Source organism: Ambystoma mexicanum, chromosome 1q (genome assembly GCF_040938575.1).
Source record: "Ambystoma mexicanum isolate Mex_15411 chromosome 1q, UKY_AmexF1_1, whole genome shotgun sequence".
NCBI classification, from domain to species: Eukaryota; Metazoa; Chordata; class Amphibia; order Caudata; family Ambystomatidae; genus Ambystoma; species Ambystoma mexicanum.
In genome coordinates, this window is record NC_090922.1 from 23,179,567 (window position 1) to 23,196,841 (window position 17,275).

The window sequence follows — 17,275 nt, forward strand, 5'->3', positions numbered from 1 at the left end:
TAACACTTCATATAATACAGTTCTAAACGTGCCTAAACAGTTGTGCAGATGAAAGCAAGGGGCAGGCTCTTAAGTGTCTGTTTCCTATTTTTGTTGGGAATATGTTTACGCTCTGTTGTTGGAGTATTTGCCTATTTTAAGGAGTAAAAATGGCCTGTACACCCTTATCTGTACAGCTGCCTGCGAGACACCTTGTGCTGGAACCTGTGACCTTTGGGCACTAGGCACCATACATCTTAGGGTTGGACTTCGGAAGTATAGGGGTTTGAACTTGTGGCTGGTTCTCTTCAATCTATCTGCATCTGCATTACTTACCTGTTTCACGTAGTTAGATATTTAATAATTTATTGTAAGTGTACCTACTGGTAAATGTATATATTTGTTTTCTATGGTATTGTGGGATGAACACTTGTGTATAGGCGCGTTATAAATGCCATATCATATCATATCATATTACTACATGCTAGTTTCATTTTCAGAGTGTTCTAAAAGCCTAAATAAATAATTGTATTTTTATAACTGACTGTCGAACTTGAATTATTGTGTTTTATTCTGTGTGAACTCATTGAGGGCCCCTGATCACCTTCACACTGTCCTGAGACTAAGGGCCTGATTCACAGAGCGTTTCCCTATGGGTTGCGTCATCATAACATTCTTCTGTGAATCAGGCCTTGACCGCTCTCCACTCTACTTTGATTGGGTATTAGCTAAACTCTGGGAGTCTCCCTGTTCACCATAACTAGGGTGGACTTCTAAAATGTGTACACCTGGGCTCCATCTTAACAAGTCTGCTCGGAAAGGGAAAGGAGAATATGATGACATATCAGCATGAGAATGTTCAGAATAGGCTAATTGTGCCTTTAACTCTCTATCTGGTACCTCTTTATGTTTGGTTCCCATGTGTTTCCTATATGGTAAGCCTAGGGGCCTAGTGGGGCTGCAGTAAGGGTCCTGCTGCTCAATTAGTTCGATAAGCCATGTTCGCCCGGCGCAGGGGCACTCTCTCCACACCCCAATCCTGCTATTTCTGCATGTCCCAGCAGAATGGTCCACCCAGCGCCCCACCCCTCAACACCTTCTCTGGGTATGGGGACTGTCTGCTCCACATGCCTACTTCCTGAAAATGGCAAAATCTAGTTCACAGTCCTACCTTCCTGGGGCAATGAGACAGGATGTCACTATTATCATTCATGAATCACGGGTCCTCCCTAGCACAGCCCTGTGGTTGGACCGCCATGGTATCAATAAAGGCACAATCCGACTTGAACTGAAACCCACTAGGTGGGTCTTGAAGTGCTGCACTGCTATGGTCGCCGAATCTGAGACGCTACCGCTCCACAGTAGAAACAGTGCCCCTGGGCTCCCACCGTCCAACTGGCAGACCAAGTGAGTCTCACCACTGCTTCGTTGCCTCGTTTCCCTCCCCCCCTCCTGGTGCGGCGCATACAAACAGCACTAGGCACAATGTCAGGAAAAATCAAAGTACGCTGCTGTGGCTCCTCTCCGCCTAGGACAGTATCCCCAGTAGTGCTGAGGCGCACCTTGGCAAGGGTCTGCTCCCACACGGGCTGCTGACATGGCATCGGGGGTCTCCCACTCATCCCCATGGGTAACCCGAAGGCCGCCCAGCTGCGGCGCACTCGCAGCAGCCTCATATGCGATGCGCCCAGGTCACTTTGACAAAGGTTGTCACCACGCCACCAGCTTCGCCACATTTTTCTCTGCCGATGTCTCACATAGACACGCCAAACCTTTCCAAGAGTCACTTCATACATGTTGCTTTGTCCATTTTTCCAATCACCCTCCGTGCCTGCATGGTGTTGCACCTCATGGGCAAAATCTATGCTTCTCTGCACTAATCTGAAAGTGTCTACCCCCTTTAGCCACTATTTTCCTTCTTTTCAGAGATTTATGGGATACGCAGTATATTATGTTTTACCTGATGAGTTGTGCCTATTTTCTGGAGGAAATATGAAACCGAAACCATCAGTAATTGCTGTATGTATTCGTCTTGGATGCATTACTTTGTGTAATTTTAACTGGCACTCGTGTTTTGTTAATTTCCATGCACTGCAGAATAAGTCCTGTAGCCTAATGGGATATGAATTTGTAAGTTATAAACCAAAGGGCACTAGAGGTGCAGTAAGCAGGGTGAAGCCCTAACAGACTAGTATTGTAACAGAAAAAAGGAAAGCAACACACAACTGTATGTCATTAAGGTTAGGCAGTGGGAGAAACCCATTAGGTATAGCGCAACAGCACTCAAAAGTGTGGCCAAGGAGATACAGGGTCAGTTGGAAGACAGTAGGATAGAAAAGAAACACTGTCTAACCCTGTCCTAAACCTAAGGTTTAGGAAATCCTTACCCTAGGAAACGCTGGTGTGCCGCTTACAAAAAGGGGGGGGGGGGGCAGTAAAAGAAGTCAAAGAGAATTAATTTTTGAAAAACGCCAACAACATGAAGGTTGTTCGACTCCTGTATGTCCTTGGACATACACCTTGGACTAGAACCACATATAAATGATAACAAATCTGAGCTGTCTATTGTGATAACAAATCTGAACTGTCTATTGTGGGTACATTACACTTTTACTATCCCATAGACAGCTCAAGACTTCCCAAGGTGACTCTACAGGTAGAATTAGAGAGAATTTCTAGAGAAAAAGGCTCAGAGCAATATAATTATTATTATTGTACTGCTGTAATACAAGCTTATTAGTACAGCAGATACCCCCTTGTGGGGATGAGCCAATTTCCAAGTGAAAACAAAATGAAGACAACATATAGGCCACGTTAACCACAACGTGGACAGTGGTTGCTACATGGTGGAGAATCAAAACATGCTCTACCTTTACCATGAACAACCTTTCATATGTCTCTTTATGTAGTCTCACATCCCTTTCTACCATTTAAACACTCTGTAGTAATGGTTAAAGTGGCCTATATGTTGTCTTCATTTTGTTTTCACTTGGAAATTGGCTCATATGGTATGCGTCTGCTTGCGGGTTCTTACATTTGGGACATTTTGTAGTTATGGACTCATGGAATTTTGCCATTTTAACTGGGGTGTAGTGAAGCTTATTCAGTATTTTAAACTGTATGAGTCTGAGCCCAGCATTCAAAGAAACCTTCTTTGTGGGGAGACAATATCTGGCCCATTTCCCCTCCTCTATTTTTGTGCCCATGTCCTCTTCCCAAGAGGCCTTTATGTTGTTGGATGATTTCATGGGGGTTTGAACTATGTTATATAACGTGGAGACGCCCATGCCCGTTTGCGCATGTAGTGCTTGATAACAGGGGTGTTCGGGCGGTTCTGTTGGGAATGTTGGCCATCGTTTCTTGAATGCTGCCTTCATGCAGTGATATTGTAAAGTGACAAGTTGGCCCTGCTCCACTGTGTCTGCAAAGTCTTCCGGGGTGACAAATCTACCGTTTGGGAACATGGCCTTCATTTTGATGTCATAGTTCGGGATCCAGGCTTTCTGTATACCGGTGTCGTAGGTAGGTGCTGTGCCCGGGAAATTCCATAGTGGAGCTTGTGAGTCATAGGGAGTTTCGATGTGGAGTCGCTTACTGATTGCAGCCCATGCTGCAATTGTACAGGATGCTGGATCATATTTGCAGTCATCTTTATATAAGATTTCGTAAAGATTATGGATCTTAATTACGCAGACGGAGTGTCGTTCTATGGGGACATGTGGTGCTTCTTCAGTGAGGTTCTGCCAGTATTTGGCGTATTGTGCCTGTGACACTTGGTAATATAGCTCGAAGTCAGGTGCTGCGAAGCCCCCCATTTCATAGGATTCCACCGGTTTTTCCCATTTAAGCCTGGTGGCCCCCCGTTCCATATGAAGTGGTTGCCATGGAGCGTACATTTTCAAAGAAAGGCTTGCCTGGCAAGATGGGGACGTTATTGAAAATGTATAGGAGCTTGGGAAGGACTACCATTTTGAGTACCGCTATACGACTGGCAAGTGATATGGGAAGTCTAGTCCAGATTTGGAGTTTAGTATGGATTGTCTGCAGTGTGGATTCATAGTTGTCTATGTATAGTGACAGTTTGTCCCTAGATACTAGGGTCCCCAAGTATCTGATGTGGTCTGGGGACCATTTCAGATCTTGAGTGTGTGAAGCGCAGGTGGTGGCCTGTGTCAACGGGAACATTTCAGATTTGGCGGTGTTGATTTTATAGCCTGAATGTAGAGTGAAGTCTTTTATCAATGCCAGTATAGGCTCTAGGTTCTTCTCTGGCTGTCTAACGTACAATAGTGCATCGTCTGCATACAGTGAGATGGATTTATAAATTCCGGGCATCTTTATGCCCCTCATTTGTTGTTCCTTTCTGCTTGCGGCAGCTATTAGTTCAATAGTGAGGGCGAAAAGGATGGGGGAGAAGGGACAGCCCTGTCTGGTGCCTCTATGTAAAGTGAGATGAGTAGAGAAGGTACGATTTGGCAGGATCCTAGCTGTGGGAGAGGTGTAGAGTAATCAGACGCACTGTGTAAAGTATGGGCCAAAGCCGAATTTATTGAGGACCTCAAACATGTATCTCCATGAGACGGAATCAAATGCTTTCTCAGCGTCCAATGAGATGGCCACTGCCTGTGCGTCCGGCTTGATCTGCGCCATGATACTAAACAGTCTACGCATGTTTAAGGCCGTGGACCTCGTTGGGATGAAGCCACATTGGTCAGGGTGTATTAGAGTGGTCATTTTAGGGAGTGATCTATTAGCAAGTACTTTTGCATATATCTTTGTGTCTGTGTTTATTAGAGACAGAGGGCAATACGACGAGCGCTCATGGGCGGGGCGTCTAGGCTTCAGTAAGACTGTTATGACTGCATCTGTGATTGAATCTGGAAGGGAGCCAGAGCTCAAGGCTTCCTCCCATACGTGAGTTAGTACCGGGGATCGAATTGCAGCATACGTCTTGTACAAGTCAGAATTTAGGCCATCTGGGCCTGGGGTTTTACCAGCTGCCAGTGACTTAATCGCTTCAGCGATCTCTTCCTTGGTTATTTCCTGTTCAAGGACACAATTGTCTTCTTGTGAAAGTCTAGGGAGCTCAAATATGTCTTGATGTTGTCCTGTGTACGTGTATCATGATTTGCGTATAGGTTAGTGTAGTATTTAGCAAATTTGGCGTTAATTTCTTCCTCTGTGTGTATGGGGTTCTCCCTTGTCTGTCAGGATGCTAGTGATGGGAGCATGGTTGCCTTCATTTCGTAATATACGTGCCAGGTGGTTCCCTGCTCTATTTCCTTCACCGTATCTACGCGCCCTGATTGGAGTGGCATATATTGTAGTTCTTGGGTTGCTAGATCATTGAATATTTGAAGGTGTGCATTAATGTCAGCAAATGTGTTTTTGTCGTGTGTCATACAATAATCATTCTCAAGTATTTTCAGGTGTGTTTCGGTTTTGTCCAAGTTCGGTCTGACTTTCTTAGGGAGACCAGTGGTTTTGGACATTAGATTGCTCCTCACCCATACTTTGAATGTTTCCCACACTGTGGCCCCTTGCCCACTGACCATGTATTTAACTGAAAGAATTCCTCCATTTCAATATTCAGTGATTCGACAACGTTAGGATCCTTAGGATGTTTGGGGGCATTCTCCAGCGCTGAGTTGGTCGTTTTATGTTCTGGAAGGATATTTCGAGTGTGACCGGAGAATGGTCAGAGAGTGTGCGGGCAAGTATTTCACAGCGCACTACAGAACTCAGCAGGGCAGAGGATATGAACCAGTAGTCTATTCTGGATTCTGTATTGTCGGTCTGTGTGGTGTGTCCCTCTCCAGGTGCCGGTGACGGCCAATTCCCGCGGGGCTTGATGTATAGTGGTGGCCGATTTAGTAAGGGTCCTTTGTCTACAGGAGGACCTGTCTAATAGCACATCTAGGATAGTGTTAAAGTCTCCACCCCATAGAACCCATGTATCAGATGTTGGGCCTATTTCGTGAAGGAGGTGAGGTGAAGGAGGTGAGCGTAAAATTCGGGCTCATCTGTATTCGGACCATAGGAGTTGATCAGCACCAATTTTTCACCTGCCGCCATGCCCCATACCACTACGTATCTACCGAACGGATCAGTTTTGCTTTTTTCACGGGCAAACCCTAAAGAGGGATGAATCAACATTAGGAAACCCCTGTTCTGTGTTGAATATTCAGTGTAGTACCTGGTGTTGCCCCATTGTTTCAAGGCACTTTCATTAGTCAAAGCATGGGTTTCCTGAAGCATTGCTATGTGCGGGCGATGCCGCTGGATGTGTGTGCCCTCTGTGCCATTTCAGCAATCTACGGTCATTCTTGGGAGCGGAGAGTGTCACCATGGGGGGATCAGCGCGTGATACTGTGGCTGCATTTTTTAAAATAAACATAACTGCTATCATCTTCTTAAGGTGCCCAACTGGGGCTCTCAACATGAATGACCATATAACTGGCCAACAAAACAATTCCAAGTTCCCTGTACCCACCCCCGCCCACACCATCGAGCCCAACTTGATGATGAATCCCATTTACAACTCTGTGGTTTCAATCGTGGAGGGGGACGAGTGCGGCAACTCCGTTTCCGTAGCCGAGCGCATCTCATCCGGCTTTCTTTAATAATTGAGAAACTGTGTTATCCCCTTCTGCTATTGCCAAAGTGTGAGTCCAGCGAGAGCAGAGAGGAGATTAGGTGCTGTGGTCGGTCAATGTGCTGGGGCGAAATCTATACTGGCTGCTGTAGGAGGTTTTGATTGAGTTTGTTTCTTCCAGGTGGAAGGCGGATAGCGGATTCCACATAAGCTGCCGGAAAATCAAAGAAGTGCGCACGTCCGCCATGTTGTATGTGTAGCTTTGCTGGAAACAAAAGGGCGTACAGCACTTGTCTCACTCGCAGCTGGCGCTTGATGGATTCATAGGAACGTCTCTGGGTTTGGACTCTCGCTGAGAAGTCAGGATAAATGTGTATATTGTCGTTGCCATGTCTCAGAGGGCCCTTTTCTCTCGCCAGTTTCAGAATATCGTCTCTATCTCTGTAATTCAATAGCTTTACAATGATCGTGGGGGGAGGAACCCCTGGTTTGGGTGGTGGGGCAAGTGAGCGATGTGCCCGTTCAACCAAGAATTGAGGGGAGAATGATTCAGCACCCAGGAGTGTCTTCAAGAGGGTTTCAATTTGGGTTTCCATCGGACCTTTGCAAAAGCACTCTGATAGGCCGACAATGTGTACATTATTCCTTCTAGACCTTGACTCCAAATCATCAAACTTTTCACAGGGTTTGTTCATTTCACCTTTCAAGAGGGTGATGTCATGAGTGTTTTGATGGGTTGAGTCTTCATTTGAACTTATTCTGTTCTCGGCATCAGTGATTCTGGTGCTTTCTTTGTCCACCCGGGCTTTGGGGGAGCCTATTGTAGAGACAATGTCGTCTAATTTCACATTAATTGCCAAGAACCCGTTTTGGACCGTTGTTAGGAGTTGGTCAAACTTGGAGTCCTCTGCAGTCTGGGGCTCAGCAGCCAACGCTGGGTCTGAGTTCTCAGAGGTTGTTTGTGAGTTTGTGAAGGAATCCATCGGTCCTGTTTTCCTGCTTTTAACCACGTTCTTTCCAGGCATCGTACAGGTGTCCACTTGTTTATATCGATTATGGTGAGGAACGTGGGTGTCCGCCGGAATTAGGGTTCACTGTGGCCCGTAAACAGGATTGCGCTCGCGCTGTCGGCTAGGCAGACTGATCTCGGCGGCAGCCACTGCAGGATACTGGTTCTAGCATATCACCCGTCTCACTACTGTGGCAAAAAAGACGATTAGAAAGATTTGAGCAGCAGAGTTGGGTGCACCGGGGGTACTTGCCTACATGTGCTTGCCAGCATTGGACATGCGATTCGTCGGTTTCACCAATGTTCTCTGAAGTGGACTGTGTCCTCCCACGTGCCCGCGTATTATCAGGGTTGCGGTGACTGGAGTGCAGGAGTAATATTTTCGCTACCCGCGTCTAAGAGCAAGCTGCCCTATGCTTGTGAGGACTGTCGTGGTTGGGACGGGTGGACAGGATCAGGATAACCAACCCCCAGTGGGTTCAGCCAATGAAAGGGAGCTTCACCCCCGCGCAGGTATTAGCTAAGTGGCGTGGGTGGACATAGGATGGATTCACAAGGTGCTTCTTTGATATTGCCACTTCAGGTAGTAATGACTCTGGTCAGGCCCAGGGGAAAGCCGTGTGGTCTTCTGTCCGCACCCACACAGGGGGATCAATGGAGTGGATTGACCATGGACGGTGTTGCTATGTTAGGTGTATTTACGGCCAGTTTAACCAATGTTCTCCAGGTTGGACTGTGTCCTCCGACGTGGCTGTTTATTATAAGGGTTTCGTTGGTGGGAGAAAAGGAGGTCTACTTCTGCTGCTCAGGCTTGAGGGTGTGTTGCCCTCTGCACATGTTGAGTATGAAGATAGGGTGGATCAATTGCACCCTAGGATGGCTGATTCCGGGGGCCTCAGCAATGGTAGTTATTTTTTGCCCCTATGCAGGTGTTGATCAGGTGGAGTAGCTTGTCCCGGAGCAAATGCACAGGGCAGCTTCTTGGAGCTTCTGCTGCAGGTTATGCTGAGTCTAATTGTTCCAAGGGGGAGATCGTGCAGACCTCTCTCCACCTCTCCCAAGGAGGGATGAAGGAGTAGTTTGTCCCTGAGCAGTGTTGTGCCCCCAAAGGTTCTGCCGGCCCGGGGCCTGAGGCAGGTTCCACACGTGAGGAGAGTGTTTAGTTACAGTTTAATGTGGGCACTCTTCAGAACAACAGAGATTTTTCTCTGTAACCTCCTGTGCACATGTCTGGGAAAAAACGCGCACTGCGTTCAAACAACAGTGTCTGTTTCACTCGTTCGCCCCTGGGCGCCCATCACGGTGGGCTGCGTGTACTACGCGCGCCAGTGTTGATGCCTCATACGACCCTAACCGCAGCCGGCCCGCAGGAGAAGAGTCAGGCCACAGCGTTTTGTTTACATAATTTGCGGCTGCCTGATGGTGCTCGCAGTCAGCGTCAGGACCCCGCATGGCCAGCGCGCAAGCAGCACAAGGGGCGCAGGAAGCCTCCAATGCCGGATAGGGGGATCAAAGTTGGGCGCGTGCGGTGTCGTATTTATGAGGGGGGGCAGGTGGTGCAATCCTACCAGAGAGGACCCAGTCCTCGTTGTGTGTATGGCGCCCACAGTCCAATGGCTCTCGAAGGGGCTCAGGCTGCCGGTGTCCCCGTGTGCCGCCTGCATTGCCCGCGAGGCTGGTCCCGCCCACAACAGGGCCTGTGCACCACTAGGAGCCGTGGCTCCCGCGTTTGTCACTCCGTAGCTGTAGAGCGGCCCGGGCCTTCTGTCCACGACCCCGTCCGTATAAGGGCATGCAGGGTCCCATTTCACCCATTGTTTCTCCCAGAGGGTGCAGGATAACTGCTACGATCAGTGCCGCTGGTCTTGTAGCTCAGGGGAAGGCAGTTTTAGGATTTATTTTCAAAAGGATTATACGCCGGAGAGGAGCTCCACTTTTAGGCGGCCATCTTGTTGCGCAACAGTGCCCCATCTCCCACAGACATTCTCTTTGTCGTTCCCTCTCCTGACCTATGGACCCTACATATGGTCTCTGTGCTCTCACCTTTCTCTTCTCTCCCATTAATAGTGGCACCCGGTGGGATGCCCTCCTATCCTCCTTCCACTCAGGTCATCATTAATGTCTATGTAAATGGCACCATCCTGGTCCAAGGCCCTCAGGCCAACCTTCATCTCTGCGATAGACGCTTCCCACGCCTTATCAATTTGCTTTTTTCTTCTGCTGTCCCCTCTCCTTCCTACACAGCATTGTCATCTCCCCCTTCTGCCTCCTGGTCGGCTAACTTGCCCTCTCCTTCCCTCTCTGCCCTCCCTCTGGCTCATCCTACACCTCCACAGGGTGTACCTTTGATTTGTACCCCTCCCCGGAAGTCCTTCAAAGATGGCAACCTTCTCCATATTGCCACTCTTTGCTCTCGCTCTGCTGTCAAACACTCCTCCGACATCTGCCGCCTTCTGGAGGAACTGGACCTCGATGTCATTCGTCTCACCGAGACATGGTTCACGGCCAGCTCTGTCACTAGCTTTGACACGCTCCTCCCTGACGGCTACAAGATCCTCTCCGCGCCCAGGCCCAACGGCTCCGGTGGGGGTGTAGCCCTGATTTTCCCCAAATGGATTCCTGCCTCTGTCATTCCTACGCAGGCCTACTCCTCTTTTGAATGCCTCGTCTGCAGGCTCTCTCTCTGGCTCTCTCTCTCCCCTAGCCATTCCCTTACTGTGGCTACTATCTATCGGCCACCTTGTCAGATCTCCTCCTTCCTCTCTGAGTGGGCGGACCTCTCCTCCTCACTACTGGCCTCGACCTCTCAACTCCTCCTTCATGGAGACTTTAACATCCACCTGGATGCTCCCTGTCCTCCCTCTAGACTCTTTCGTGACCTCTGCAACTCTCTCTCACTCTCTATTCACCCCTCTGGCCCAAATCACTCTGCAGGGCAGATTCTGGATGTTCTGATCTCCTCAGACCTTCCCCTTTCTGCCCCTCTCACCACTCCTCTCTCATGGAGTGATCACTTTCTCCTTTCCTCCCATCTCACCCTCTCTACCCCTCAGGCCAAGCCACTACCATCATTATCACCGACCTTCTTGGTCATCCGAGCCATGAAGTGCGTGTCAGTTGAGGCTTTTGCCGCCACTTTCTCACCCCCTCGTCGGCCTTTGGCTGACTCTCACCTTGACACATCCTTTCCTTGCTCCGCTCTGCTATATCTGATACCCTGGATAGTCTTGCCCCTGTCATGAGAATCCACCTGAAGCCCAAAGCCAAGTGCAACTCCTGGTACGACTCTGATCTCATCACCCTTAAACGCAAGTGCAGGGTGGCCGAGAGGAAATGGCTTACTTCATGTACATCCTCTGACAAACTGGCCTGCCGCCTGCTCCAAAGGCAATACCGCCTCTCTGTCCTCAGCAAGAAGAGAGCTCTCATCCAAGCCCGCGTCTCTGCGGCATCTAACAACTCAGCTGAACTCTTTAAAATCTGCAAGGAACTGGCCAATCCCGCCGCATTCTCTACCTCTCCTGTCCTTTCCCAGGCCCTCTCCACGGCACTGGCTTCTCACTTCAGCTCTAAAACTCAGGACATCCTGTCCTCACTCTCCACCTCTCTCCTCCCTCCCTCTACTCCCTGTTCTTCCTCTAGCCCTTCTGAAGCCACCTCTCCTCCCTCCTTCTCTGCCTTTCCACTTTTCTCAGCTGACGAAGTTGCGAGACAAGCCCGATCTATGAAAGTCTTGTCAAAACAGGTTCACCCCTGTTCCTCCAAAGCCATCAAGGACCACATCGATTCCCTGGCTCCTGCCCTGGCTGACTTCTGCAACCACTCCTTCGCCACTGGAGTCTTCCCATCCCCCCTGAAGCACTCCCTTGACACCCTCTTCTTAAGAACCCCTCTGCCGACCCCTCCTGCCCAGCCAACTATCGCTCAATCTCCATCACTCCCTTTCTGGGCAAATTCCTTGAAAAAGTGGCCATCTCCCAGTTTAATCTCAACACTGAATCTGTTGGCTGTCTACATGACCATCAGACTGGCTTCAGAGCTGCCAGAAGCACAGAAACTGCTCTCCTGAACATCCGTGAAGACCTGCTCTCCAACCTTGATTCTAACACCCCCTGTGTCCTCATCTTGCTTGATTTCTCTTCTGCCTTTGACACTGTCAACCATGCCATCCTGCTCAAATGTCTCTGTGATAACCTTGGTATAACCGGTCAGGCCCCGGCATGGCTGACTTCTTTCCTCTCTGACGACCCTCCCAGGTCTAACTCGGGCCCTTCCACTCTGCTATCTTTTTCTCTACTTGTATGTCCCCCAGGGGTCTAACCTCTCTCCCTGGCTTTTCAACCTATACCTGCCCACCGCATTGCCGCTCTCTGCCCTAACTTTCAGTGCTATGCGGATGACACTCAGCTCATTTTCAGGCTACCCTCAGCCGCCTCCTCTCCGTATCTCATCACTGACTGTCTGTCTGTCTGCTATCCAGGAGTGTTGTGCCGCCAATGACCTCTGCGTTAATGCCAGTAAGACTGAGATTCTCCTCATCGGCACACCCGCTCCCTCCATTCCTGTCACTCTCTGGCCGGCCTAGCTTGGCCACCCTCTTGCTCCAACCTGTGAGGCTAAAAACCTCAGGGTCATCTTTGACTCCACACTCTCCTTCTCTCCTCACATCTCTGACATCTCTAAGAAGTCACACTACCAGCTGCACCTCCTCAGAGGTATTCTACCTTTCCTCCCCTTGCCCCAGAAGCTCACTGTCTCCAGAGCTCTGGTTCCCTCTAAGCTGGACTACTGCAACAGCCTTTTTCTAAATCTGCCTTCCTCTACTCTCTGCCCTCTGCAACACATCCAGAACAGGACTGCAAGACTTGTTCTTGGCCTCAAGCCCAGGGATCGTATCTCTCCAGGACTGAAATCTTTGCACTGGCTCCCAGTGGCTGAGAGGATCACGTTCAAAACCCTCTGCATTGTACACAAGGCCTTCTGGGGTCTGGGGCCTCAATACCTTCAACTTTCTCTTCCTAAATATCTTCCTTCTCGAGCTCTTCACTCATCCGCCTCCAACTCCCTCAGAGTCAGTCGCTTCTCCAAGCAAGGAGTTGCTGGTATATCTCTTTCTTCGACCGGGGCCTCCCTCTGGAACAGCTCCCTGCCTCCCTAAAACTTGAGGAGAAACTTCTCCGGTTCCTGAAGCACCTCAAAACATTTCTCTTTGCTTCTTCCTTTTCTCCTCCTCTCCCCTGCTGACCCCCTGGCTGATTCGGAATCTGCACTGGTTACCTGACCAACCTCTGATGCTGGGCTCAGGTCCCTCCCCTGACAGTCCCCCGCCAGTCACACACACCTGCACTGCCTGATTGGCATCCCCCGCACTTGGGGACTGTTTCTGTATCCCTTCAGTCCCACTACCAGCACTTGACACCTGCACTCACCTTTGCACTTGCCACCTGCTGGCCGTTACTTTACTTATTGGTATTATTCTATTCCCCTGCAATGCATTGTCCCTTCCCACCCGCACTTTTCCCCCTTCCCCCTTCCCATGGTGTTGCGCAATCTGAATGACACCTGACCTAGTATGATCGCTGTCTGTCCTCCCTTTGTACCCCCTCCCTTGCCTCGTCACACCTTGACACACTTGTGTATAGGCGCGTTATAAATGCCATATCATATCATATCAAAGGCAGTGATAGAAGTGTACCATAATAGTAGTGGAACTGTGACTCCGGCTGGGGACAGACTAAGAAGGAAAGGAGAAACGTGCAACACATTTGGTATACACATATAGCCAGTCCTATGTTGCTAGCATAATATATGAGTATGTAAATGGAGACAGGCTGCAGGTTTAAAAGTGCACCAGAATTTTTCTTTTTCTTTTCTCTTCTTTGAAATGCCTCATACATAGGAGACTACATTATTCATCTAACTAACTGACTTAATTAACAGTTACTAATCACTAGTGCTAACTCATTAACATTATAATGTAATGTCTATGTGAAAAATTAGGTGAAAGTACATGTTCTGAAATTCGTTTTCAAATGTGCACTAGAATATTTTTTTTTCTTTTCACTGTGTTTGCAGCAAGCAGTATCTGCATACCAGGAAATGATATTAGTTACAGTTTCTCACTATACAACTGCTCTATTGTGTGGAAGGAAGGGTGATGCAGCCTTTTTAATTTGATTGGTGCAAAGCATCTGCAGTGGTTTTACGTAGGAAAAGGGGAAGGTGCAGAGTTTTGCTGGGGAAAGACGGACAGAGGGAGAGGCAGTTTGTGAATGACTGGGCTCCCAGACGAACATGCCTGGTTTCACTTAGCGCTGGCTTGAGAACTCTATGTTTTCGCCACACACACTCCAAACATTCGAGATAACAGAGAACACCCCTGCTGACTGGGCTTGCTCTGCTGAATGGAGGTCGCCTGGGGGAGAAAACTACAGATCTTTGCTAAGCAGCCAAAGTTAAGTGAGGGGGTCGCTGTGTACTTTCGTGTGAATGAGAAATAGCAATCTAAAATGTTATGTAGGCAGAGTAGCCAAAAGAAATCCACTGCATTTAATTTGTCATATGATAAAGTTGCAAAGTGAATGTTGCTCTATCTCTGTATTGTTTCCTTTCTTGTTTTTTATTACAGAGAACAACGCGATGTACATGGTAAGATGTTATTTTGAATTGGAATTGTTTAATACACACAATATAAAAGCAGAACGTGTAGAGAGTTTTCGTTTTTTTCTTTTCTTGGTGCATTTGGAATAGCATTTGTGACACGGGGGAGATTTCTTTTTAGGTAGTACATTTGTCATTTTTCCCATGTAGATGAAATAATAGACAGAATAAGCTGCCCTAAAATAAGACTTAGCAGTGATAAATAGCTGTATGTGTGTGTTCCCCAGTGCATGCTGTCTGGGTGAAATCTAATACAATATATAGATTACTGGGGGTCTATGAACCAGTAATGGGGTCATGGACGCATAGTTCACTGGTGTAGATAAATCAGTGATAACAGCCACAGGTTGTATGTGGCACTCTATGTGAAAGTGTGGTGTTCCTGAATGTAGGTTCAAGGCTCTCTATAGATCACAAGAGTATTATAAGAATAAGGAAGGTTTGTGTATGATGGGGCTATAAATAGGGGAGGAAAATTATGTTCACTACTAAGTAATTTACCACCAGAAAATACTGCCAATAGTGTATATTACTAAATTATCCAATATAGTGTAACAAAATATGGTCACTGGAAGGAGGTAAGGCCAAACCCAATCTAGATGCAAGGGTACGTTATCACCAAATTACCACTCTTCTTTTGGTGGTAAGAAAATACCACCAAACCCCAAATCGACACAAAATATCCTACAGTTGCAGCCATGCTGTTTGACAGCCAATTGAGTTGAAATAGATTTCTGTTTAGCTGTAACTGAAATCCACTATTAGAGTGGATAAGTGTGCTTTAAGTTCGTAAAGAACAGCTCTGGAATGGTGAATATGGTTGCAAAAAGTAGCAGAGCTGTTAACAGTAAAAATTAAAAGTAGTGGAACACTGTTCCCGGCGTTTCCCGCTCACTTCGACCACTGGGCAAAAGTAACATATGGTATCTGATTAAAGCAAAGAAGGACGTCCTTACCATTGTCACCTCCTTTTTGAGTTCAGCCATCTCTTTCTCCTTCTGTTTTTTCTTACCGCCTCCATTTTCAGGTGCTGTGGCTGTTGGCGAGTACTCCCGCCCTTCCTGTAATTAGAAAGAACAGAGTCAATTCAGGGAAATGGCCCCAAAACAGCATTTTCTGACATAAGGCACAGAGAGCACAACTCATAAAGCAAAATGATTTGCCAGGAGAAAGTATTTTTCTCCAGATTTTGTGAAATATACACTGAACTGTGCACTTAATCACATCCATTGTTCATTGATATTTTCAAAACTGTATTTACTATGGATTGTAGTAATATACAAAGGATGATAAACCGGCCATACAACATTTATTACTAAGAAGTGTGTGGATTTTGTATCTGTACATGGGTTCCTGAATACTCATTGTCAGGTTAATCATGGGATAAGCAGCAATGAGAGTATACCCAAAACATCAGGCCTCCCACTGCTCGAACGCAGTGGCCATATCAAGGCAGAGGACTGAAACATCCTGAAACAGCTTTCAAACACTAGAACCTTCAACAGTGTGCATGGGACATATGGGGGGGGGCATACGCATGCACAAAGACGGGTTGATAAGGCTATCCACTATATGCATGTGCATATCGTTTATGCCCATTCATGAAAGCGCATACTTACAGACAGTGGGTCTCATTACAAGCATGCTGGTCCGGAAACAACGATGCCGGTAAGCTTACTGGCACTGTTGTTTCCGGACCGGCACACTACAACTCTTCTGGGCGGGTGCCCTGTCGCCCGGTAGTTCTGACCTGTCGGGCAGACCGGCACCCACCCGCATAGTTTCATGGAAGCACCGGCACCGTTATTACAAGTGCCAGTGTTTCTATGGTCCCCACTCCCATAGAGTCCTAACCGACTCTATGGGAATGGGGAACAACATTTTACCAGTGCCTGATTTCCCAGCCCCCGGGGTCATAATCCCCCAGTGTAACAGGCAAGTCAGGCGCCGGTAAATATTTATGGGTCCAGCGGCAACTGGCCGGTATCACCGGCACAGTTACCGCCAGACCTGTAATAAGGCCCAATGACAATAAATATCATTGTGTGTGGCCGATCCCCAGGTACACGCCCCATTGGAAATGGCACATAGATTGTGTAAATGACAATTGTGTATTTCCACAGTCTGCCTATACACGCATTTTGCATGATATGATATGATATCATGTGATTGGTTATTTACAACACAATAAATACCCAGAGGTTTCTAAGCGTGGACCCAGGGATCGAACCTCTGTTGCTCGGTGTTGTCTTGCTTCCAAGGTGAGCACGTTGCCCCTGAGCTATCCTCCCGAATATATACATTGCCAAATTATTTTGTGCTTGCACAAACCAAAAATAATTATGACTTTCTGTGCACGTTTATGATGAGGAGCACTACACTAAAACAATGGGCAGGCCTTGTGCAGATGGATCTCGAGAATCCGCCCTGGTGGACAGATTATAAGAAGCCACCCTATTTATAGTGAAAAGGGACCTCTGAGTGTATAGCCAAAACCCAATCAAAGTATGTGAACGAGCAGTTAAGGCTTATTCTCAGGAGTGTGTGAGCGGGGTAAAAGGCCCTCAATGATTCCACACAGTATAGCACATAATAGTTCAATTTAGACAGTAGGTAGACAACATACAGTCATGTATTATAGACCTTCTGGGCTCACTGAAAAATGAATCTAACAGGTAGCATGATCGCACCATACTCTATGATAAAAATATAAACATTCACAATAGGTTCATAAATGCATTAAGAGTAACTCATTCAGCAAAAAGGTAAGTAGATTACATGCAATACATAATGGAACAGGTCACAAGTTAATTTCCTAACTTAAGCAGTCCAAACCCTAAGAAGAATGGGGCCTTGCGCCCAAATGTCACAGGAGCCACAATGTTTCTCCGCTACAGGGAAGCGCTGCATGTAAGTTACAGTTCATTTGTATTGGTTCAAAAAGTTCTTCAAAAATTTTACTAAGTAAATCTTTTCTTATATTTCAGGTTACTCTATGCAGGTTCGACGACCAGAAGGTGAGTGGAATGGAA

At 47.5% G+C, this 17,275-nt stretch overlaps 1 protein-coding gene across 2 annotated transcripts in view; it reads right to left on the minus strand.

Annotated features, from left to right (window-relative positions):
* Window positions 1-17,275, minus strand: part of LOC138523462 (sodium/potassium-transporting ATPase subunit alpha-2) — a 504,124-nt gene that overhangs the window by 398,420 nt on the left and 88,429 nt on the right. For both annotated transcript variants that reach the window (XM_069635440.1, XM_069635438.1), the window contains exon 2: window positions 15,200-15,304. In XM_069635440.1, the coding sequence (XP_069491541.1) occupies window positions 15,200-15,304 (105 nt within the window). The remainder of the gene's footprint in view (window positions 1-15,199; window positions 15,305-17,275) is intronic.